A 24,912-nucleotide genomic window follows, 5' to 3' on the forward strand; every position below is an offset into this window, starting at 1 on the left:
CTCAAACTGGTGATTGGCCTGAGGCGCGCTACATTTTGGGGTAACAAAGGTTACCATGGAGACCTCTCACATCCTTTGTTGTCAAGACAAATCATAAGAACGCCATGTTAATCCATAAACCAGGGACTAGGTGGGTAAACAATGAGGAGTGTGACATTTTAACTGAACTATCAACTTACACAATTCATGTGAGTCAGTTGGTCAGACCCCCAACAAACATACACTGGCTCACTTCTAGCTAGCGCTAACATTAGCCTGGTAACAGTTACCACTAACGCTAGCTGAAACTTCCTTGCTGCTAGCCGGCCCAGCTAGTATTCATATAAAGTCGGGAAGTGACCCAAAAATACCGTTCTCTTGTGAACGAGAACATTTATCCATAATGGATTTGTCGCAGACTCCACGCTGGATGAAAGCTATCAGCTCTCTGGCGTGAAGTTACGTCGAGAACGTAGCTGTGGGCGGATCTGTGGTAACCAGTAGCTGGCTGGCTGATCTCCGTCGGCGTTAGCCAGACAGGCTAGCAATGACGGATAGGATTATTCCTGCCGGGGTCTGGATTGTGAGCCAGCAGACATGATTTCATGGAGACCATCCTACAAGTAAGAGTTTCTGGTCAGTCTGCGAATGTAATTGTAATGACTGTGGTTGTTGCGTTGGCGGAATAATGGGAGAAAGGATGGTAGAGAGGGTGGATTTTCCTGTCTGAATCCAGCTATACACAGGAAGGAGGGCGACACATTAGGAAGAATGCGTAGCTCTCGTTGTATTTCCTGCTAGCTTTCCAAGCTAAATGTCACTCTATTTAATGCAAAGCATACTCGAAAACGGCACTAAATGTTTTTGCCACTGTAAATACACCTTTGTAGGTTTACAGTTGACGAATGAAGCCTGTACATGACAGTGACAGCCATCTTCAGTAGCCTGTAGCATTAGCTGCCTACAGTCCGCCCGTCCAGGCGGAGCTGTGTCTGTCTGTAAGGCTTTGCTTAAGAAGTAGTTCTGAAATGCTTATCGCTTATGCGTTCACGTCTATTGAGAGCAGGAACAGAGGGTGGTGTCGCTTTTTTATGCGTTGTGATTAACGGTCTTTAGCCCAATGTGCTGCCTTCAGGGGCTCCTACGAAGCCCGGTCATCCGTTAGTAAATTCAATTTGTGAGGTGTGCATTTGACTGCAAATATCAAAATGCTGGTTGGATAAAGTAATGAGGCACACCGTTTATTTGATGTGCAGAGACAGTGCAGACAGGAGAGGTGTCCTTTATATTTTACATAATGTGATAAGCAAAATAACAGGTAAAATGTGCAACAATTGCAATGTTATAATGACACAAAGACATACGACCCGCATTAGTTATTGTATACAGAATCGAAACCGGTGTGGGAAACTGTGCCGCACGCTGTTTGTCAGGTTGCAGCGTAGCATAGGAAACGCTATAATTTCGCTCCGGGTTGGAGCAGTTGATTGAGTTTAATTATCTGTGCAGTGCTGGATTTAAAGGCCAGCACAGGCGAGGATTCTCCACACGACCGTGATCCAGAGATTCAGACATTTCCGAAGGCGTCGTGTTACGTAATATAGGAGGGCTGGGCATGCAGAGAGCGGAGAGGCGGGGGGAAGGAGCAGGAGGAGGAGGAGGAGGAGGAGACGACGTGCGAACGTACACACTCCTTACACAAAGTGGCTGTTTTACACACTTGGATTTTGACAGCGCTTGTAAAAACAGAGCGACAGAGCGACAGACTGATTGACTGACAGACAGCTTCGGGACATTTTAACTGAGGGAAACGGTGAACGAGCAGGGGATTACTCCATGTCATTTTATTCCGGATTGTTGGTAAGGCGCTTATGTTCACATTTTACATAGTCTTCATACCAGAGACGGCGATCGAAATGGGAATAAATGTTTAGTATGGAGATTTACTTCGAAACACGGATGGGGCTGACACGACCAACATCTACAGCCCACACAGGCAGCACAGACTCGCTCACGCGCATAGCTTTCTTTATCTGTAAGTGACAGTTCAGATTCCACAGTAATAAACACGGACACGGCTTTCACTTTGCTTTATTTGAGTTAATATTTGAGCGACTGTCGTTGCAAATGTTGCGTTTAGGTGCCACATTTCGTCGTGACTCGGTGGTGTTCCTGTAGGAGCTGTGTGGTGTTTACATCAGTGCTGTTTAAGCACGAGCCACGTGTTGGGAGCTTGGGACCATGTGGCCATTGTAAACACTGGTGCCTTGTGGCTCTTCATCCGCTGGATCAGGCTCTTTTTGCGTCTTTGACTACTAATTATGGCCCAAATAGTTTGCAGACGTGTGTAAGAAGTTGGAGTTTTTGGACTTGATTAAACTTGGTTGGAAGCGCTTGATCGGCCAGGAACCAGCAGAGACTGTATCGGGCGTCCATTGTGCTGTCAGGAAGAATAGTTCATGCGTTATGTAATAATGACACAATTTGCATGGAGCTCTCCTTCCGTCTGTCTCACACACCAAGTATTAGGTCCAACCTTTTTATCATCTTAAATGTCAATATTGTTTTCGGAAAGGTCAGGTTCTCACGTGATGATAGAATGTTTGGGATCATCAGTCGGTCATGTTCCTCCCTCATCTCTGTATACCTGCATACACCTTTTCATGGCGACATTCGCAGAGAATGATGAATGACAGCAGAGGATGATGGAAAGGCTTTTATCACTGGGCTCAACGCCAGAATATTTGAAGATGGTGTCAGAAGGCAGATTGGAGACTTGTGTTGACAGACACAGATTGCATATAACTTCTAATTAACATATACATGCTTTTTAAAATGAATAAAAAGCTACTTTTTAAGCATTTGAGGGCTGAACAGTTATTTTCTTAGTGGATTAATCCGCAGATTGTTTTAATGATTCTTTTTTTTAAATCAGAAAATGGAAGAAAGTAGTGTAAAATGTCTCTTATAATTTTCCACGCCCAAAGGAGAAACACTCCTGCTGCTTGTTGTATTTGACCGACAGTTCAAAGCCAAAGATATGCCGTTTTCTCATCATGTATGGCAAGGAAAAGCATCAAATCCTCTCAGTTAAGATGGTGAACGAGACAATGTTTTTGTCATTTCTTATACTTATCAGAATAGTTGCCAGTTGAATTTCCTCTCTGTTGACGAAGCGACAATCATTGCCCCTCTAACATGAGTGTGTTTGTAGATATAGATATTCAGCTTTTTAACCATCATATTTCCTCTTTTTCAGCAGCTGTATACTTTGTATTGCCTTTATTTTTGAACAGTAGTGGATTAACATTGATTTTATTTACAGTACCAATAGGGGAGTTCTTATAGCCATCATTATTTCCAATACATTCGCTCACAAACAGTGTTTAACAAAGGTATTTGCTCAGGCTGCATTTGACCCGTTCATAGGGCTAGGCAATATGGCTGAAAACTGTATCATGATATAAGTGTTTTATATCGGTCGATATCGATAATTATTGATATTTTTTATGACCCATTTAAAATAAGGACCAGGAGAAAAATACATTCAATTTAAACATTTTTATTTTAAATTTAACCTTCCGCTGATTATAATCCCCTCAGCTATCAAGGCAGAAAGGAAAGGAAATGTCAACACAACCATGGAAAACACTCAAATAATAAATGTAAATAAAAGTGTAAAAATGTAAACAGAGAGAAACCTGAGAACTTTTTTTCTGCAGGTTTAGTGCAGGAAGAAGTGCACAGGCTGATTCACCTTCTGCTGAATAAAATGTTTTCAGATATGTGCATTGTTTTGTAAACATAGCAGAAACTGAGGTAGACTTGACATCAGTAACATATAAACAATCAAACATGATAGACAGCACAGTATGATTGATTAAACTATAAAACCAGCCTAGACATATGAACAACTTAAGTCACTCTTCTTACTCTAAACATACATGAACTATTCAATTAGATTTTTATTGCAAGTGTGTTTAAAAAAAAAACAAAGCACGTGTAAGAGATGTTTATAACCTGGCTTCTCCACAGTGCTCAGTGAAGCATGTCTTTAACTATATGATATGCCGCTGCCTCCGTTATGTCTTCGTGCCTTTTAGATGATTTGTCATCAGGCACTGAAGCAGATACCTCTGCATGGTGGTCAGCTGCTTGTGCGGTGGTGCTGCAGTTGTAGATGTTGGTGGACGTTGGTGAATACAGCTGCGTTCCAAAGAGTGAGCGCGGCTAAGGTGATTAAACAAGTTTTTGGTGTTACCGGTCTTGGTGGGGACGACGGTCTTGCATAAGTTACAGACCACATTGGTCTGACTACGGTCCGACTTCTAAAATCCAAAAAACTCCATACTGGCGAGCTGACTTTCCCTGTTTTATCGACAATTTCTTTGCTCGCTGCAGCGCTCACTTTCTATTTCTCGTCTCACTCCTCGCGAAGAATCAAACACGAGACAATAAGATGGCGCAACCGAACTTGATACTGTTACATGATTGGCGTGTTAGCGTGTCACTCCCACTGATTAGTGATTACTTCCTATGTTGCTCGGTTACCTGAGAGCGAGTGCCTTTGTTCATGCAACCAACCTTGCTTCGCAACTGTTTCTTCAGAGGAAGAAAAAAAATTATTGAATGTTTTATCGAACGCATTTTTTATTGATCTTGATTACGTGTCTATCGCGAGACATATTGTTATCGTTTTATCGCCCAGCCCTACCAGTTCAGACCATACCAGATACTCAGGATATCCTAAAATATGTTGGCCAATAGAGTTTTCAGCTCAGTGTTCAGTAAGAGTTCACTGCATTATGTACACTGGAAATTCAGTCATGTTGCAAGCAAAGTAGTTTAACTTAAGTACAACAACTAATGCTATAGTTGGGCAGATGAAGAGCAAAATTTAGTGTTGAAAGGATTGGCAGCAACAGCCAGTAACTGCTGTCAGGTTCGAGTCAGTGTAGAGTTTATTTGGTGTTTCAGACACCTGTGTTCACACCTTCATAATGAAGCAGTGATGAGGCCAATATGGATAATGAGTATTGATACATTCAAACCAACACTGAGATAGTAGGTCATCAGTTTTAAAGGCAGTCTTGTATGGTGATATATGATGGTGCAGATGAGTGTGTCAGTAACAGAGACAGCTGAAAGATGAGACACACACAGTGCCTAAAAGTCCAGACTGAAGGTCAGAGGTCACTGATTAGGACAGGGCGACTGCGTGGACCTTCAAGCTCTGACTGTTCCTCTGATCTCTCCTCACCTAAACCTCACCCTCCTAACACCACCCTTTGTCTTTCCTTAGTGTCTCCACCCCCCACCCTCTCTCTCTCTCTCTCTCTCTCTCTCTCTCTCACACACACACACACTTGCTCTGCTATTGTCTCATTAATATCACTGCCATCTGTTCCATATGTAACAGCCCAATTAGAGAAATGCACTTTGACCCTACCTGTCCAAATTTAATTTGAAAGTCCGCAGCCATCCCTGCACACGCCCCTTCTCTCTCTCTCTCTCTCTCTCTCTCTCTCTCTCTCTCTCTCTCTCTCTCTCTCTCTCTCTCTCTCTCTCTCTCTCTCTCTCTCTCTCTCTCTCTCTCTCTCTCTCTCTCTCTCTCTCTCTCTCTCACACACACACACACACACACACACACACACACACACACACACACACACACACACACACACACACAATCACAGCATTCTCTAGTCCGTCCAGATTTTGACCTTTCATTGTTGTTTCATTGTCTCTCCACAGGACCTGAGCTGATTTGTCAGCCTTGTGTAGGTTTGGTTTTCACCCCCCAAGTGTCCTCTGGATATCAACTGACCATGGTGGTCTGAACAGAGGAGAAGCAGGGAGAAAGCCTCGCACAGTGTGTTCACTCTAACACAGCAAGGCTCAGCCAAGAGGGGAGCAGAGACAAATCGGAGTAAAGAGGAAAAACCTATTTAAACACAAAATGTCTCAAAACAGAGAACTCGTGGTTTTCTACATAAATTATAAACTCTCCCAGAGAAACTATCCTCTCTACCACATGGGACTGATAGAGCCTCCAAACAGGACTGATGGGGGGGAGGAGGCAGGATTGGGAGAGGAACAGCGGGTAGCAACGCACGCCAATGGAACTTTTAACGGCATGAGCCCTGGGACCCCTCCAGCATCCCCGCTGCGACAGGAACGGTTGCCATCAACGACAAGCCTGGACTCGGTCAAAGAAGCCCTCCGTGACTCAGCCAATGAGTTTGAGCTGCGATATGCCCGCGCCTTCAGCGATCTGCACAACCAGCTGCACATCACGCCGGCCACGGCCTACCAAAGCTTCGAGAACGTGATGGATGAGGTGTTCCGGGATGGAGTCAACTGGGGCCGCATAGTAGGGCTTTTTGCATTCGGTGGGGCGCTGTGCGTAGAGTGCGTGGAGAAGGAGATGAGTCCGCTGGTGGGCAGGATCATAGAGTGGATGACGGTTTACCTGGACAACCACATCCAGCCCTGGATCCAGACCCAAGGAGGATGGGTGAGTCTCTCATAGAGGCATACAGAAACACACAAACATACACAGAGATGAGAAGTGTATTCAAGCGCTTGCCATATGATGCTGTTTGCTTGTGTAGCCCCTTTCATAGGTACGGTAAACTGAGGTTGCCAGTATGGAAAATTTCCATGTTGACACTTTCCCTACGCACTGGCTGCGGCACTGAGCAGCCACCAGTTGGAAAATTCAGATTAATCCTGTCCGTATTTTTCCAACTAGTCCTGGAAAATGTGTGTAGATGCTAATGGCTTTTAACATTTTTGGTTGTATGTGCAGTTTCGGATGTGGTTCTCTGTCTCTGGTAAATAGGGGAAAGACTAGATTTGCTTCAGTGTTCTGGCATGTTGTGTGCATCATGTGCCTGTTTGTCAGCTGCGTTTCTAATTGAACAGTGGCTTGACCTCCAGTGATACTGTATCACTGGTGATGAGTTGTATATCCATGGGAAAAGAAAACCCAGAACATAGTCTTTATTGCCTCATACTTATCTAATGCAGATGGGCCCAGATAAGTCAGGATGCCAACATTTCAACTGTATCAGCCTCCATGAGATTGTGACATCGCGGAAGGGTGGGGTTGGCTCTGTGACCGACGGAGGAGAAAGACTCCATATTAGATAGAATGGAAAGACCTAGAAAACAGGCAGCGCACATGGTCTTAAAAAAACCTGTTTGTGCTTAAAAACAGTAAAAACTGAATGTTTTCGTGGTCAGCAGCTGGCTCAGCTGTTCTCTAATTGATCAGCAGCATGGAGCTCAATGAGCTGAATCGAAGTGGGAGCTTAACAGGCTACATCAGGGCTTTGTAGCTCTCTGCAGCCCGCCTGCCTGGGGATCGAAGTTCTCTCATCACAGGGTGGGCTGAAGTCCAGGGCTTTTACAGATAGCCCTTTGTTTTACTCCGGTCAGTCGATTGGCTCTGTGCTTTGCTTTTTTTCCTTCTTCCACTATCTGTCCATTCTCTCCCCCCTGCCTTGTCCTCTCTTCTGTTATGTTCTTCACCAAGGCAGCTGCATGCAGATGAAAGCTGTAGGTTTTTTTTTCTGGGGTTAGCTGGAGAGTGGGCCACCCTGGTACTGACAGTCCTTGTGTATGTGCGTGCATGTGTGTGAACACCTCCAGGACAGTTAAGGTCAGCTCTTTTCCTTTGTGGCAGCCATTTGATGGTATGAAGGAGAGCGAGGGGAAGGGAGGGGCTGTTTATATTTTCTCTCATGCTGCACAACGCCAGGTCGAAGGTCGATCCTATAGCGGCTGAACAGCATGCCTAAAAGAAAATCCCATTGGGCAGAGAGTGACTTTGTGATGTTTGTACTGCACTTGAATTTCTTTATTTATGTCCACATTGGGTTGAAACCTGTAGACACAGAGGAGAGGCTAGTGGTGACGATGAGGTTATAGAAACCTGAGAAAACATTATATGATTGTGCAGACGAGAGCTTTACAGCATACTGATGTTACTTGTTCCTTTGTTGAAGGGATGCTGCTGTAGCATCCTCCTTAGCAGCTCCCAGAGGTATGTTCTCATAAATGCAATACTACCCTATTTCTGGTGCAGCTGTTTTTAGCTGTGTTAGTGTCATTACCATGGATGACAGTGCTGTGCTGTTGGTTTTCAGTCCTCCACTTCAGACTGAAGTATCTCAACAATTCCTGAATGATTGCTAGCAAAATTTGTACAGACGTTCATGTTCCCCAGAGGATGAATATGCTATGATCTGATCCTCTGACTTTTCCTCTCCTGCCACCATGAGGTTGACATTTTTGTCAAATGTGAAATGGCTAAATAACTGTTTGTTGGTTTGCCATGACAGTTTGAACACACATTCATATCCCTTCAGGATGAATTAATAACTTCGGTCATTCTCTAATTTTTCATCCAGCACTGCCATGTTGATATTTTTATTTATCCTACACTTACGTTCGTGACCAATATCTACTGACAGTCAACCACTCTGATTCATTGATAGTTTACAGCTTCCTTTCGGATTACGCTGGACACATACCTATCAACATCACTGCAAACTGAGCCTGAACACTGTATGCTGATAAGTGGCAAGTCAGATCTCACAGCAAGTTGTAAACTCGGGTGACGGAGACTCTGGGAGCTGTGAGTTTGTTTATTTGCTGTGCTGCATGCCGTTTTAAATGAGGAACTCAGCCGCTTTCTATTAATGGCACAACGCATCCATGGCACCGTGGTAGAATTCCCCTACCAACTTCACAAACTGGAGGCGCATTCATGGTGAGAATAGATCAGTGATGAGGAAGTTGATCTAATGGTTAATCTAATTCCTCCTCCTGACCACTAATAAATATTTTTACCATCGCTGTCATCAACACAGTATAATCAACACATCTGTCATGTGTGGGTGATCCATGATCTCATGTAGTCAGAATTATCGAGGCACCCACACACACCCCCTCAAACACAAGCACATGCACACATCCGTACAGCACAGTGTGCTTCGCATCGTTGGACCAGCGACATCAGTTAGCATGCTGTAACGGCTTGTGGTCAGTGGCTCGCATGTCAGTCTAACCTAGAATTGCAGAAGTGAATGACTTCGTCTGAAATGTTGAATGGATCAGCATGTTGAGAGTATCCAGTGGTGTGGTTTCACTTCTCCTGCCTGTCTTGAGCACATGATGCCACTTCCTTCCGCACTACGTTTTGTATCGTTGGCTGTTGCATGGCGATGGGGACAGAGCATTGGCTCGACATCAGTCCCGTGTCACCAGTTTATACATTTGCTACTCGAGGTGGCGGTAGTGGATTTTTAAATTCAGTATAATAAGTTTGGAGCAGAAAAAGCTAATAGTCAGTCAACCTCTACTTGCCACAGGGGTAGCACCGTGCTGCAGTGTGAAAATATACATTCAGTAGGGGTTTACCACGAGAGTTTTATCATTTCTTCCCATCATGCTGTGCTTTCCCACTCTTTGTCACAATATCATTACCTTTTTGTGGTTTGTCTGTTCAAAGCCACCTACACTTTCCCTGAAATGTACCAGAGTCTCTGAGTAAACCCACACGAGACTCGGTTGTTTCTCCTCCTTCCTGTCTTTTATTTCCCTCTTTCTTCCTTCCTCCTCTCCCCTGACGCCTCCTCACAGGGATGAAGCACATAGCCGTTGGCAGATGTGGGAACCTGAGCAAAGCTGTGAGGCAGGTGTGCTCTTAGTGTTAGCTGATGAAATATTAGTCTGCTCTAAGCAGCAGCAAGGTCTCTCTCTCTCTCTCTCTCTCTCTCTCTCTCTCTCTCTCTCTCTCTCTCTCTCTCTGTGAATGGATGATCTAAATCAATCTTATGAAGGTGATCTGGAGGTAATCACTGTTGGCATAACTTCCTGATTTGAGCTTGGAGGTGTTTCCCAAAAGTTAAGAATTTACAGAATTTGTGGTTGTCTAAGCTTCGTAATCTGACACATAACATTGCATTTGCAAGCTGAAACCTCATCAGGTCATCAGGGAAGCAGTAATTTTCCAATGTTACTGCCCAAGAATGTGCCGTTGTGTCTAGTTGGTTATGAGAATCACTTGTATCATATAGTATTAAACTCAATGTCTTTGGGTTTTGCTCAGATAGAGCAAGCTATTTGAATACACCACCTACACAAGAAAAATTATTAATTAATAAAATAAAAAGATAGTATCAAATAAAACTCTTTGACTCTGTGAAATTTTAATTGGCATTTTTCAATATGACAGTATGTAGACAAAATCTCAACGCCCCTGTAGATTTTCAATATATAGCCCCAAAGAAGCGAGGCACTCTGTTGAACTGGTGAGGCTGTTTGGTGACAGTTAAATATTGAAAAGTGAAAGGTGTTTTGCACTACAGAGCCAGCATCGCTGTCATAAAAACTGATAAAGCCTCAGCCTAAATGATCCCGCCGGAGCTCATTTTGGAGCCTCCACTGTCCAGAATGCTGAGATATTTGATGTGCGATAAATACGCTCAGCCAGATTCTCCCTCCACAGCCTGTGGTTTTAAAAGAAGCGCAGGACTAAAGCCATATATTGTCAGATAATAAACCTTGGCAGACAGCAGAGGTACAGACACTGCCATCGACCTAATAATGCTGTTTCCAGCAGAGCAGGCGATGGCAGTGATTACTCAGTGGAGATTGAGCCGCCTCAGGGTGGGGGTACAGGGTTATTACCAATTATAGATGAATAATATCTCGACCTGCTACTGGCGGAAACAATGTTTTTTTTCCCCTCTGACAGACTAATAAAGGCTAAACTCATTAGTAGAGCCACACTGCCACGGTCTGGGGAAGCTTGGCTGGAGCTGGACGTGGCTGTTGGGTCGGGAGCTTGTTCCATTGGAGAAATAGAGACCATTATCCCAGTTGTTCTGCTTTGTGCTGTTGACGGTCTTGGTAAGGTCAAGGAGAAGTTAACTACAAGAAAAATGTCCTCAAGCAGTGAAAGTCTATCCATAATGCCTTGTTTTTTTTCATCATTGCTGCTACCTATGGCTGTATATGGAACATGTTGTTATGCCATTTTCAGCTGGAGCACTTCAATGAGAAGTCCACTGATGTTCTGTGTTTTTCTTGGCGTCAACAAATCCATTGAAATGGTGACTCTAATGAGCATTTTATATCTACTAACAAGTACTGTTTGTGTATCTGACGTATGTCATCCCTCAGTGCCACAGAGCTCCATTGTTAGAAATGCAAGAGCACCAAATGTGTGTATTTCCACAGCCAAAAAGTCCCCAACAAATACCACTTACTTATTTTTGAAGTGAAATTACTGATCCTTTTGAAAAAATCCAACTATATATTCAAAGACTCACATCTGCAGTAGGAACTAGTGGGCTTTGGCCTCAGAGCCTCAGGTGGGCTGGGGAAGTCCGAATGTATCGAGAGATGTTGTTTTGCTGTTTTGGCCTTCAACACATACACAATAACACAGATATACAATTTTGCAACATAAAAGTATGTTGATCTCTATGTGTGATTGTGAATGTAAGACTGGCTGTACTGATTCTGAGGCTGTAATGAAAGGCCTGTGCAGGCTGAGTCCATTGACTTGTTTTGGCAATGGAAACACCTGAGCTTCCTTTGTGCCATGCTCCTTAGCAGACTCTCTCGCTCTCTCTTTCTCTCTCTCTCTCTCTCTCTCTCTCTCTCTCTCTCTCTCTCTCTCTCTCTCTCTCTCTCTCTCTCTGTAATTAACATGCACATAGGATAGGCAGTTAAGATCCACCGTGTCGTCTGTCAGACTATCCTACCAGGGAAGAGAGGAAATGTCACCCTTGGGACCTATCCAGCCCGCCCCTCTCAGTCTCCCTCTATCCCTCTCTCTCTCTCACCCTCTCACCATCACCCCCCCACCCTTCATCTTCTGCACGTCTCTCCCTCTGTTTCTCTCCTGTGTCCTCCCATCTCCTCTACAAACGCTCCTCCCCCTGCTGCTGATCGATTTCTGTCCCTTATTTTTCTATCTGTACCTCCTCCCCCCTCCTCCTCTATTCATCATTTTTGAGCTCCTTTATTTCCCCCCTTGTCTACACATCTTCTCCTTTCCCTCCCTCTTCCCATCCCCTTCCTGCCATGCCTCTTTCTCTCATCTACCCCACAAACTACAGTGGCACAACATATTGCAGAGAAGACATGCTACCACACGCCCCATCAATCTTGCCGTTAACCCCATGTACTCATGTTCCAATGCTTTTTTCCATGTTTGTCAGTTTTGTTTATCAAAACACACACACACAAACACACACACATCGCCCATAACATCATCCTAAGCGCTATTGATTTCCACAGATTCGATCCCCCCTCACCACCCCCACACCTCCACTCCCACCTGGCTTGCTGCCATCATCCTTTCGTCTGTCCCTTCATCCCTCTGTTACTCCGTCCATCTCATCCACCTCCCTTTCCCTTAATTGCTTACGGCTCACATGTGGCTAATTAGGAGAGATGTTTTTTTCTGGATTTTGTTTTAAGGATGGTGTTTTGCTAAGCAAGCAAAGTTTCTATGAACTGATTGTGTGTTTGTTCATAATTAGACACGTGGCGCAGGTTGTTGTTGTCTCATACATTTGCCTGTTTTATTGTATAGTAGAGCGCTGCAGAGGGGAGGGGACGGCGCCAAGTCAGACTGGTCATGTGACTATCTCAAACAAAGGACCTGTGGCCACATACACATGCACAGGAATTTGCACTACGGGCTTTTTAGTTGTGCCCACAGGTGTGTTGTCGCTTCGCAGACAAAGCCATCGCTGATCTCAAAGCGACTTTTTCAGTGTCTCATTCTTCAACTTTGTGACACGTATAGAAGCTAGGCACACAGACTGTTCTCCCGTAAAGCCCTTTTTGCATTGGATCAATGGCAGACACTTTTGTTCGAGTGCCGTCAATAACCGCCTCTTTGTGGTCTGTTGCTCTATGCAGATGGATCTTTGGATGTTTTTGAATGAATGTGGCTGCTCAGCCATGGATGTGTCTATTGTTTTTGTATGCATGTGCATCAGCTCACTCAGAGGTTCATGATCTGTGAGATCCGACGTGTATTGTGTTCGTGTGTGTTTCTAGTCAATGGTGTGTGTCAGAGTCACAGCTTGAAAATGGCAGCAAACAGATTGTTTCATTCAGTTGCCTTCAGCTCCATGACAAGAACATCAGGGACATGCCACATGATTTTCGGTGTGTGTTGGTTGTGTTTCTGTGAGTATGTGAAAATGTACGTCCTACATGTTTAGAGACTCTTATTTGCCTTTAAGGAGAGGCTCTTGGCCAAACCACTCTCACGTGGTTGCAGGGGGCAGCCTCATGCTCACATTTGAGGAAATTAGGGCTGTACCATTCCTGCAGGATTATCCCATCTGCCTTTTGCTCTAGTTTAGATGTGACAAACTGGTGCAAAGGGCATTACAGCCAGGGTGACACACAAATGCACACGCAGCAGAACTTCAGATGTGGACAGACTTGAGTGAAAATTTGTAATCACTTTATTGTGATAGTTATTTTAGCCTATGAAACAAGCAATTTGACAGTCAGTACATCGATAACCACTCATCTGATCATTTCCATAGCAAGTAGTAGTTGGTAGAGCAGGTCTTTAGACAACAACTGTGTGTGTGTGTGTGTGTGTGTGTGTGTGTGTGTGTGTGTGTGTGTGTGTGTGTGTGTGTGTGTGTGTGTGTGTGTGTGTGTGTGTGTGTTTTTGTTTACAGCTTCTGACAGAACATCAGTTGGTCATGTGAAAGATAAGACCTGTAGTCTTCACACACACAAAGGGAAACGCATCAGAATCTCTCTCTGTCTCGTCTTTCTCTCATTTGGAAACACACACACTGGTGTCACAGCAGCCAGCCGCCCGTATGTTCCACATCCAGACGCTGTTTATGTATACAGGACAGATATCCAGCTGTGTAATAGATGAGCACGTGTGTCTATACTGCCAGCACACTGCAGAGCGTGGAGCTATTAGAGTGACTTTGCCAGACTGGTAGACATTAGACTTCCACTGTAGTGCACCATTGTGCACCGCTCCCCCTTGGAAGTTTCTGGCAACGTGCGGCAGTCAAGAATGAATCAGACAAGGGCAGATGCAGATGGCGAGGAAGGCAAACAGAGAGGAAGACGAGGCTAGTGACTCAGCTAGATGAGAGTGCAGCATGTGGGTTAATAGGTTACACTGCATGCATGTTGTAGTGTGTGCGTGGTGTAGATTTCTATATGTGTAGCTTACATGTTGCAGGAACAGAACAGCTGGATGATTGTGGGGCAGAGCGAAGACACTGTATTTGGTTGCCTACGTGCTGCTCCACTTCTCCGAGGCTTAGTGGTGAAATCAGGTCATGAGCATGTCTTTCCCCCTCCTTCCATCTTCCTCTCCATTCTCCCCTCTCCTTCTGTCTGCTTGGCCCCTCGTTCGTTACCTCTCTGCTCCAGCCCACGTCCCTACCCTTCCTCCCGCTGCAGATTCTCTTCTGCTTTTTCCATCTTCTCTTTTCTTGCAGCTGAGTGCAAAGCCTGAGCATCTGCCTGCATCCCTCTCCTCTCTGATTGCATTTCACCCCTCTCATCCTTCTCTCTCTATCTGTCTCACCCTGCTCCGTGTCTCTCTCTCTATGCTCATATCTGTGATCAGATTATGAGGCATATCATGGGATTAGTGAGTCTCATGGCATGTATTAAAGTGGGAGAGCTGAGGGATGGATAGCAAGGGTTGATGAGTATTTCATGGTAATGTGGCACCCACTCTCACATAGCACGAGGACTAAATGATGATAAAGAGCATCAAGGCCATCATGGTTATATTCATCACAGGCTTATTTGAATGGCCGAGGGGGTAAAGTAATAAAGACAAAAGATGTCTTCAGTTGCTCTGCAATAAGAGACAAGAGATAATAGACAGAGAACAGAAACAGACTTGTGCAGGGCTTATAGATATTCATCTGTGCTGAAGTGATTCAGGGGAATCGCTTTCTTTTCATGTTGTTGAACTTTTTGAAAATGTACAATAAGTGATGGGAAGTGTAGTTTCAAGGAAATGTGTCAGTGAGCCCCACTGCTGCCACTTGCTCCTCTTTCCGCATACTTTTCTCCTCATGGGTTTCCCTTTTCAGTTTCCAGTGGTTTTCGTCAGCCTGCTCTCCCCCTGCAGCCTGCTTCACCCTTGCTCTTTTGTTCTTGTTTCCTCTCATTTTTCTTTCTTATTTTGTCTCACTCCCTGCCTCTCTTTGTGTCTTTCGTTCTGTCTCAGTCTCACTGTTTCCTCTCTTAATTCCTGTTTCTGTGCCTTCCAAACAGATGGCAAGTCTAAGGGTCATGGTGAGGTGTCTGGGTGGGGTGATGGCCTACAGAGTGGAGGGTTACACTGCGGATGACATCCGTTCAAAGAGAATCCCCGTCCTCCTTCCTTCACCCACCCCTCTCCTCTCTCTCCTCCTCTGTCTTAACACCCTCATAACCCTGTGCTCTCTCTGCCAGACGTACACACACGGTCCTAAGTCCTTGGCCTTCCTACTGTGCTTCAGAAACGTATACGTATGTGTGTGTGTGTTTGTGCCTGTGTGTGTATGTGTTTGCTGACAGAATGGGGTTTTGTAGAGAAAGACAGCCCCCAGAGTCGGGCAGGGAACAGATTGGAGTCTGAGCCTCCATGTCCTGACTCATTAATCTCCTCTTTAATTCATGGTCTCACCGCCGGCTCAACATGTGCACACACACAGAGACATGCACAGACACACACATAGAGACGCAGAGCCAGCTCCAAAGTCCAAAAGGGGACGAAAGAGAACATACAGACACATTGATGCTGGCACGATTGTCACCACTGAGGCGAAGTTTAATCATTCAGTTTCCTCATTTCTCTCTTCTTCCTTGGAAATGATCCATCACACTTCAAACCGGTTCTGATGTCCCCTCTCCACCCCCTCAACAGCAGCATTGATCTACATACTTCAGGTTGCAATGATCTAACCTAGAATGTCAGGTCAACAGGAGTGTGACATAGCTCAGCGGCTGATGGCAGTAATTTCCCATGCAGGTTCCTGTTGTGCTGCTCATCCTCATTCCTCAAACTAATTGGAGCAATTTTTGAAAGTTCTGCGTTTTCTATAAGGGACATACAGAAGAAGAGTGAAGATAGGTTGACTAGTTATTATTATACCACTTTCTCTCAAACTCTCCCGCTTGATTCGTTTCAGAGCTGTGACAGTTGGGTCCTTTTGTGCGCAGAGCTGCTGCCTGTCAGCTTGTTGATTAAATGTCACGTTTTCTTATTCCTAGCAGTGCATCAGAAAAATAACTCGAGGGGAACCACATCCAGTGAAAACAGCCCTATTTATTCAAGTGAACGCTTAAATATAAAATAGCTACATATGAAACATGCTGTGTGAAATATGCACATTTTAAGCAACACGATTCGAATGGATGCGCTCTTCTTCAGGCATCAGCAAGTGTAGTATCGGTTTTTCATTTTCATCTGTTAGTTTGAGCAGTCTGTCTGTCTGGATTGGACTTGATTCCTATTGTCCTTGTATTTTGCCTTGACGGCATCGGAGTGGAATCTGTAGACCAGCGCTTCTCAACTTCATTTGTCCAATAGCCACATAAAAAAAGTATTTAGGGCTAATGAGCCTGTTATTGTTTAATATTTTCACTTTCTTCAAAGAGTTGTGGTCAGGGGCATAAATCTGAGGAGGAAGAGAGGGAACTTCTGAAGATGATGAGGACATTGATAAGGAAGAAGGAACAGACATTCACATTGTCATGCGACCATGAGTTTTCGAGAATGATAGCAGTACTAGTAGCAGTGATGGATTCAGAAATGCTAATCACATGATGGTGACGACAGTGTTGATCAGGATGAGGGTTATGAGGCTGTGCTGCACTTTAACTGTAAGATCATTGTGTTTCATTATGAGACTGTTGACACTGATCTAAGTGCTGTGTGACAAAGGGCAGCCCCCCCATTCATTTCAGTGACCACTGTGTTGAGGTGGTGGGGCAGCCAATGCAAGCGTCACACTGGTAATTCTGAATAACGCCAAAACAACAGATTGTTTCTCATTTGCGTTCGAGCCTTTGTGCTAAAATGTGGATGATCTCATTGGATTTGTCAGACACAGTATGGCATCCAGCATGAAGCTAGTGATTACAGTGTGTCTGTATTTCCTCAGGTGCTTTTTCTGAATCTTGGAAGTTAATCTGCTCTTTCTTTTGGCCTTGCCAAGTCACTGTGATCCTATGATCAGTTCATGGACTGTTTGTCACCGTGTAAGGCGGAGGTCATAGCTCACATCACATTCACTCGTCACACCCTCTCAGTACACACTCCTCTTAAATGACATGATCTTGTTGAGCACCTCCTCATGTCGGCCTCTAAGCTGTGTCACACAGATGCAACAGTGACTTTACGCAATAAACAAAAACACAAGGTGTGTTGTGTTCCATGCTGTACTCTGGGCCCAGGGACACCGGAGTGTGTGTGTGTGTGTGTGTGTGTGCGTGCGTGCGTGCGTGCGTGCGTGCGTGCGTGCGTGCGTGCGTGCGTGCGTGCGTGCGTGCGTGCATGAGTGAGTGAGTGTGAGCGTGAGCGTACACAAGGCCACTCAGTGTTCACGTGTACACATCCCAAGTGTTGCAGCTTGCAGGAAGTGTTGCTCAGCTACAGCCGTGACAGTTGACATTTTTAAGTGTACTAAGAGCCTGCTTTTTCTCTCGACTGTCGGGGAATGTTCCTCTCCCTCAGACCGTGTGTTCAGACTCTTTCCCTGCTCACCTCTGCTTTCTAATCCTTTTCATTAAGGGTCTCTCCTTGTGAGTTTTTGTGAATCAATGTAACAAAGCCATCACTCACAGGGGTTGAACAAAGCTGATCTTCTATAATAAGCCGTCAGTTCCAGACAGCCTGCTCAGAGGCCTGGAAATAGACTTGTTGGTTTGTCTGTAGTACACTATAAAAAGTTGTCAGTCACTGCTAGTTAGCATGTCTGCCTGAGGTTCAGTCTACTGGGGAAACAGACAGTATAAGCTTTCCCTTTCCTCACATTTGTTTCTACCATACACCCTGCTCTCTCTCTCTCTCTCTCTCTCTCTCTCTCTCTCTCTCTCTCTCTCTCTCTCTCTCTCTCACACACACACACACACACAGATATGCCCTTCTTAACGCATGCATATGGAATTCAAAACATGCTCTTGATAGTTTGGAGTTATGTGTGTGTGTCAGGTGACTGAAACAGTATCACAGAGTTAGGTTGTGGTGTCAAGGAAATATATCAAATATATTAGAACTGGGACTTCCTTTTAACCCTGTGGAAATGTTTGCTTTGTTTATCAGTTCAAGTCTTAGAGCCAGAATAAAAAACCTTTCCCAGAGAAAAAATCAGCCATTATTGATTTGATTGTCCACAATGCCCAGCTCCCCGTTGAGCATGACCCCCAGCAGCTCCAGTGACTGTCTCTCATGTGCTCATTGTCCCCTGTCTCTGCATGGGACTGGTTCCAAGCTGGTTCATCTAGATTGTTTTTGTCAAGTCATTGCTATTCAGAGGGAGTGTTGTATGCATCCACACACACCTACACACACATACACTTGAAGTGGCTCTTATGTGTGAGAGCACACGTGTGTGTCCAAGGAAAAGTGCCTTTGTCAGCTTTCTATCACAGTAGAGCACTTTACAGCGAGCCACGCTGAACCCTGTGGAATTGTGTGAATGAGACCTTGGGCTTCCTTTCTAACGTCAGCACAGTTTTGTCACAGTCACCATCTCTGCATCTTTCAACGGTTTCCAGCCACCGCTTGTGGCCAGCACGACCTGGACGTCATGTGCTCTGCGGGTTGCTAGAAAGCGTCCGTGTCTGTTGAAAGCAAGCTGTCTAGATCAGATGTTGCACGCACAGAGACGGAGGGACTCTGACCTTTTAAAAGACGCCTGTTCATCCGTTGTATTGAGGGCTTGTGTTCACATGTGCAGCTGAACTTTAGAATGTAGTACTAATCCAGTGACATGAATATCAGAGCTACAACTAATGAGTATTCTTCAGCAGGTCGCAAAAAACTGGCTTTGCAAATACTGGATTTGGCTTTTCTGCTTCATAAATTACTTGAATTCATCAATTATCAAAGCTGTTGTCGACCACTTTTGCCCATCAATGAATGGTTGTGTAAGCTTTTCTAAATACTATCAATCGTTTAAAATTGTTTATGGTGTGTCAACCTTTGGCCATTGCAATTTCCTGAAATACTTGAGCAGCTAAACATGTGTTCCAATACCTGCTCACGCAGCCTGACATCATGATTAGTCATACGATTACTAACATTAACGCAGTGTGCCTTTTCAAAGTGTCCCCAACTTACTGAATTTCAATTCATCTCCATCCCCATTTTGCCTAAAAGGAAAAGGATGTGAGGTGTTACTCCGCTGTGTGTGTGTGTGTGAGTGTGTGTGTGTGTGTGTGTGTGTGTGTGTGTCTGTCGTGGTCAGGGGGTTTCACAATCAGGGGATTTGAGTGTTGCAGCTTGTTATGGTGCAACACTGGAGCAACCGACAAGTCAGAGCTGATGAATGGGAAGCTGCTGCTAATGATCGTTAAAACGCTGCTTTCTCCACATGTAGTATTGGGCCATTTATCAGCCACAGGATGGACCGGCAGGCCCAGACACACTCGCACACATCACACACGCTAATCAGCTGCTTTCCAGTAGCCGTGGCAACCAACTGCAGAATCTCCTTCCCTGTGCCCCTTTGCTATTCCTCTCTCTTTCTCTCTTATATCCAGCCCTTTGCTTTCATGAGCTAATCCTTCCCTCATCCTTTTTCTTTTCTCCCTGGCTGACGGAGAAAGACAAAGTTCAAGACTTTGGAAAAGCAGAAAAAAAAAACAGGGGGGCCTGAAAGAGCTCCTCAGGCCGCAGCCTAGCACCTGATTTCCTGTGGGAACCGAGCTGAGATAAAGAAATAAAGGTGTGACCGTGTGAAAGGGAAAGAGGGAAAGTAGATAAAGACTGGCTTTACCTACCAGGAGGGGCCAGGGGAGACTGAGCATATCAAACCAACGGTGCTGCCTTGACATGTGCATAGTGAGCTGACTGGTAATGCTAGTAAAATATGCCAGGGGCCCCTCAGGTATTCTCTTGATGGTATATTGATTCATTGTCCTGCTGTCTGAAATACTCCGCGTAACACCAAATGTGTATTCTTTTGCACCTGTTTTTAAAGCTTGATGTAGTTAGTAGGAAACAGTGGGCTTGGGTAGAGAGCCACAGGCTGGGAAGGTCCGAGATTCGAGAAAGAGACTAACACATGGTCAGCTTTGATCTTCACATATGATTTGTTGACAATAACAAAAAAAATAGAATGTCATCAGCCTTACCCCTCGAGCCATTATTCACCCTCTGGTCTATGTGGGCTGTTCCAATTACACCAAATGAGCCCGGCTGCTGCAATAAAACCTGTAACTGCTGCTCCAAGCCCTGCTTCAGTGAGCCCAGGTGACACGAGAGAGTCATCCCCTCATGGACACATTTGTGGGGATTGTGGTAGAGATTGTTTGAACCATCGTAAACATTTTTCCAACAGTGTGTGTATGTTGGAATATATTGAAGGGGTTTGCATAAAGTAATTGTAGACCTTTGCTGTTGATCTAAGGTGTGTTTTAGCAAACTGACAACATTGTCTCTCATTGAAACTTAACAGTTAAATTGTTTGCACTCAAACTGCTATGCAAAGCTTTTATTTAATTAGTGGAATATTAACATCAGACAAAAGACAGTTATGAGCTCTAGAGAATCTTTGTCAGTATGTATTCAGTATATGCTATACTTGTCACCCAATAAGACATGAGTGAGGATATCAATATGTAAAGAAGATATATAAGCATGAACAGGTCATGTAGAGCTTTGTGTAGCATATGAAGGAGCTTTCCTTTACATTCATTGGAACTACCAACATAATCTATACACACTGTGTCATCAAACACAACCCCAGTACCAAAAGAGTTGGCACTCAGAACATGTTGCTGCATCACATTCAGAATAATTATATATTTATAAAAATCAATGAAGCTGATGAGGTGAAACATTAAATATCTTGTCTTTGTACTGTTTTCAATTTGAGCATATATATTAGTTGTCACATTCTGTTTTATTTATGTTTATTTCTATTTTGGCTCCTGCTACTGGATGATAACATGTCTTGACATGTCAGTTTTGCAGGTGTCAGTCACCATCACAAGGTGCTGCAGTTTGCTCTCTACACCCACATTCCTCACATTGTTCTGGAATATGTCGCAGGAAGGGATTGGCAGTGGTCAGACTACAGTGAAGCACTGACTCATGTTACAGGATTTGCAGTAACACTGATAGTTACTTTGGATTTATGGCCAGCAGGGAGGCCAGTTTATCTTTTCTGACAATGTTTATGTACTTTATCAAATTCTGTACATGGTCAGGGTGAGGTTGATGACTAATATTTATCCCTTCCTTCCGTCTTCCCAAGCATACAGTAATGACAGGTCAAGAGGATCAGAGGATCCACACTGTTTAGTGAGTGAGAGATGAGGAACGATCATTGAGCTGAAGGTGAAATTCTCACCTTGAGACAACTGCCTCCAGTGAAACTTCCAAACCTCCCTCTGTGCACCAAATATTTTAGAAATGTCTGCTCATTGACTAGAACCACTGACTCCACTCACTCAGAGATAGAAAGGGTGGCTAGTTTTACTTCATCAGAAAGTTATTTTGTGCTTATACTTTGTATCTACTGTATTTGTTTTTTTTTTGTCATTCTGATGAACTGATCGCTTTGATCTAGCATGGCCTGACATTTTCTTGCTGTCAGATAAGTCTGTCTCAGTGTTTTCTGACGGCGTCTATGGCGCTCAGCCCAAAGCCGGTTTGCTCCTGCTAAAATTGGCTCATTGATTCCATAAAACAGCTGGACACTGCAGTTTTAGCAAGTTTTACTCAGACAGGATGAACCTATGCTTGTGTTGGACTGTTTTCAGTTGCAGACTAATACGCATTTGGAGCTCGAGTGTATATTCCCAGCTGCAGGACAGTGTGGTTGGGATTGACTCAAAATAAACCACAGTGTCATTGTTGGTCATAATGAATATATCATTCAGTGCAGCAGTGTGGCTCACGGATGTGTTTTTTGGACAACAATGGAGGCCTGTGGCACAGAGGAATAAGATACATCAGGCTTCAGACAATACTTACCAGGATACATTTATTAGTGCTTTTGGATTTTCATTGGATTTTTTGCAAAATGAAATGTCACCACTAGTGCTGTTAAAAATATCGCGTTACTAACGCGTTAACGCAAATTATCGCGAGATTAACGCTCTTTGTGACCTAGTGAACTTGCAGTTTTTTGTAAGCTATGGCCACTGCTAGTAACTTAAGAAAAACTAAAACTCTGCTCGCTAGCTGTAAAGGAGTTGGCTACCGGTTTGTGTGGATGTCAAGCGTGAAACACCGAAACGCCGAAATAGATGCGAAAAAGATTCTGAATGGAAAGTCTAGTTTCAAAAAGTTGCCAGATGGGTCAACTGACATGACCAAAGTTAAGGTGTGTATTGTCGGTGTGAAATGAATTATCACTGTAGCACATCCAGTCTGAAATACCACTTGATGGCCAAACACACGGCTAATGTGAATTCTCTGCCGCCTCCTCGTCAAAACCAGGCGACAATGGATGGCTTTCGACAGAGACATATGGATGCTATTATGTTCAAAGGAAACTTAAGAAAGGAAAGTTTAAGTCCTAGTTTACAATGATGTGCACTTTGTAACTTTATCTTGTATCACCCTGTTTTGATCCCTTAGAAAGGGTTGTTGAAGGGGCTTTTCTGTATCAAGCATTTATTATTTTGTCATCTGTTTATTGACAGTGTTAAATTGTGTGAGATTTGATTCATTCAAATGTGAATGACCGCTCAAAGTGAGAATGTTAGTGTGAAATATAACACTACACGTTGTTTTCAATAAAAAACCTTTGCGCAAAGCAAGCCTATCCACTTTTCCATGTTATAACAGTATTACAATGATAATTCAAGGCACATTTAGAATAGATAAAAATGTGCGATTAATTTAAGTTAACTGTGACATTCATGAGATTAATCGCAATTAAATATTTTTGTCGATTGACAGCACTAGTCACCACACTTTGAGACATCTTTGTGGTAAAGAGCTCTAAAACCGTGAAAATAACTGTGACATGTATCATACTATCACCAGTTTAGTTCGTTTCTAGTTGAGCTGGTAGCGCACAACACAGAATCGAGGTCACAACCACACCATCTCACCCCTTATCTTCCACCAACACATTGACTCCCTCATATTCTTTGAAATATTAGCCACAAAGTCAAAATGGTTTTCTCAGAATCCTTACTCAGCCCTGTCGTACATGTATATTATGCAGAAGTCATCCCATAACCTGTGATCTCATGGTAGGTGTGTTTCCTGAGAACTCAGGGGCCAGTCAGTTTCATTGTTCAGGCTTTACTGTGTACTGCAGTGGTTCACTGGTGATGGTGATGTCACCGTATCAGGCAGCAAGAGAACCCGGGGCGTGAAAGAAACTCAGCTGCATGGTTCTGTTATCCAGCAGAAATCAGACTGACTTAAAGCTTCTGGAATGTCTCAGGAATGATAGCACTACGCCTCCACCTTCCTCTTGGTCTCTCAAGCCTTTTATGTGTGTGCACCACCTCTGATTTGTGCCACTCCCCCTTTATCTCTTGGTATTGTTTCACTCATATTCATCAGGGGTCTGTTCCAGAGAGTGGGTTTAGTTTGTAAACCCCTCAAATCGGAGTTTACATTTCCAGCAGTCATTAACTCTGGGTCATTTCCTGTGTTGTTTTAAACTGACACGGTTCAGTGTGAAGCTGTACACACACAGCCACACTGATCAATCAATAACCATAAAACTTGGCCTAACCCATTGTTACTGGGCGAGATTACAGTCACAGGTCTGTAAGTACAGTATATCTTAACTGTGATGTATATGTGTCATATTTTTGGTTTTTCCTCTCAGTTGCTGCCACCTGTGTTTTGTCCCTGTCACGTTACAGCTGAATAAATAGGTCTGACAAATGAATGTGTAATCTGCAGTCAGATTTCACCACTTCATCACTCATTAAGTAAATCCAAGTCTGGTCAGTGATGAATTAGTAGACTGCACTGATGTAAAGTTCAGTGTTGACTTGTCGACTGACTCACTTGCTGCTGTCTCACTGTGTTTTTAAAGATATGCATCAGACTTTAATACCTGAAGGATTAAAGTAGAGGTTGTGCCCTTTATTCATTTACTGTCATGGTGAATTTTGTTCTAGCTGGACCGATGATGGCTTTTTTTCAGTAGCCATGCACGTGATTAACGGGTGCGACTTCATCATCTTGTGGTTGGTCAACTCAGAGTTCAGGGTTAAGTCCTGAGCTTGTTAAACAGGCTCTCTGGAACAGGTCCCAGGTCCTCCAGATCCTCTGTGCTTCATTACTCTGTTTCCAGTAACACCCCTCCCACCCCCCACCCCCTGTACTGATTATTACTTCTCTGTTCTTTCACCCTCTTCTTCCTGGCTCTTTTCTCAGCAGGGTTTCCAGTAACAGCCCCCCCAGTGAAAGACCTTCTGTCCCACTCGGCCTGTTGAATCCACCTCTGACTAAGAATCAGACAACTCAATTAGTCATTTTCACATTTGTTCAGACCGAATGCTCACGACGTGCTCTTAAGAAGGAACATTAGCCTCACAAATCATGCTCACTGAGGTAAAGCACTCGCAGGTTTGAAGCGTGGACAACATGAGCATCATCAGCTGTGACTCAGTGGGTCATGTCCAGCTCAGCTGATCTGCTGTTGTGTTTGTTTGAGATTTCGTTCTGACTGGCGCCTCCTTGTGGCCAGAGATTGAAAC

General features: G+C 44.2%; 1 protein-coding gene across 3 annotated transcripts in view; it reads left to right on the forward strand.

Annotated features, from left to right (window-relative positions):
- Positions 1-445: 445 nt before the first annotated feature.
- Positions 446-24,912, forward strand: part of bcl2l1 (BCL2 like 1) — a 28,972-nt gene continuing 4,505 nt past the window's right edge. The window contains exons 1-2 of one of the 3 annotated variants that reach the window (XM_070968175.1): positions 446-602; positions 5,734-6,496. In XM_070968175.1, coding sequence (XP_070824276.1) covers positions 5,939-6,496 — 558 coding nt within the window. In that variant the 5' untranslated portion in view covers positions 446-602; positions 5,734-5,938. Of the gene's footprint in view, positions 616-1,640; positions 1,840-5,733; positions 6,497-24,912 lie in introns of those variants that run through there. The other 2 variants (XM_070968178.1, XM_070968177.1) reach the window with 2 other exon arrangements.

Source organism: Chaetodon trifascialis, chromosome 8 (assembly GCF_039877785.1).
Source record: "Chaetodon trifascialis isolate fChaTrf1 chromosome 8, fChaTrf1.hap1, whole genome shotgun sequence".
Taxonomy (NCBI): Eukaryota; Metazoa; Chordata; class Actinopteri; order Chaetodontiformes; family Chaetodontidae; genus Chaetodon; species Chaetodon trifascialis.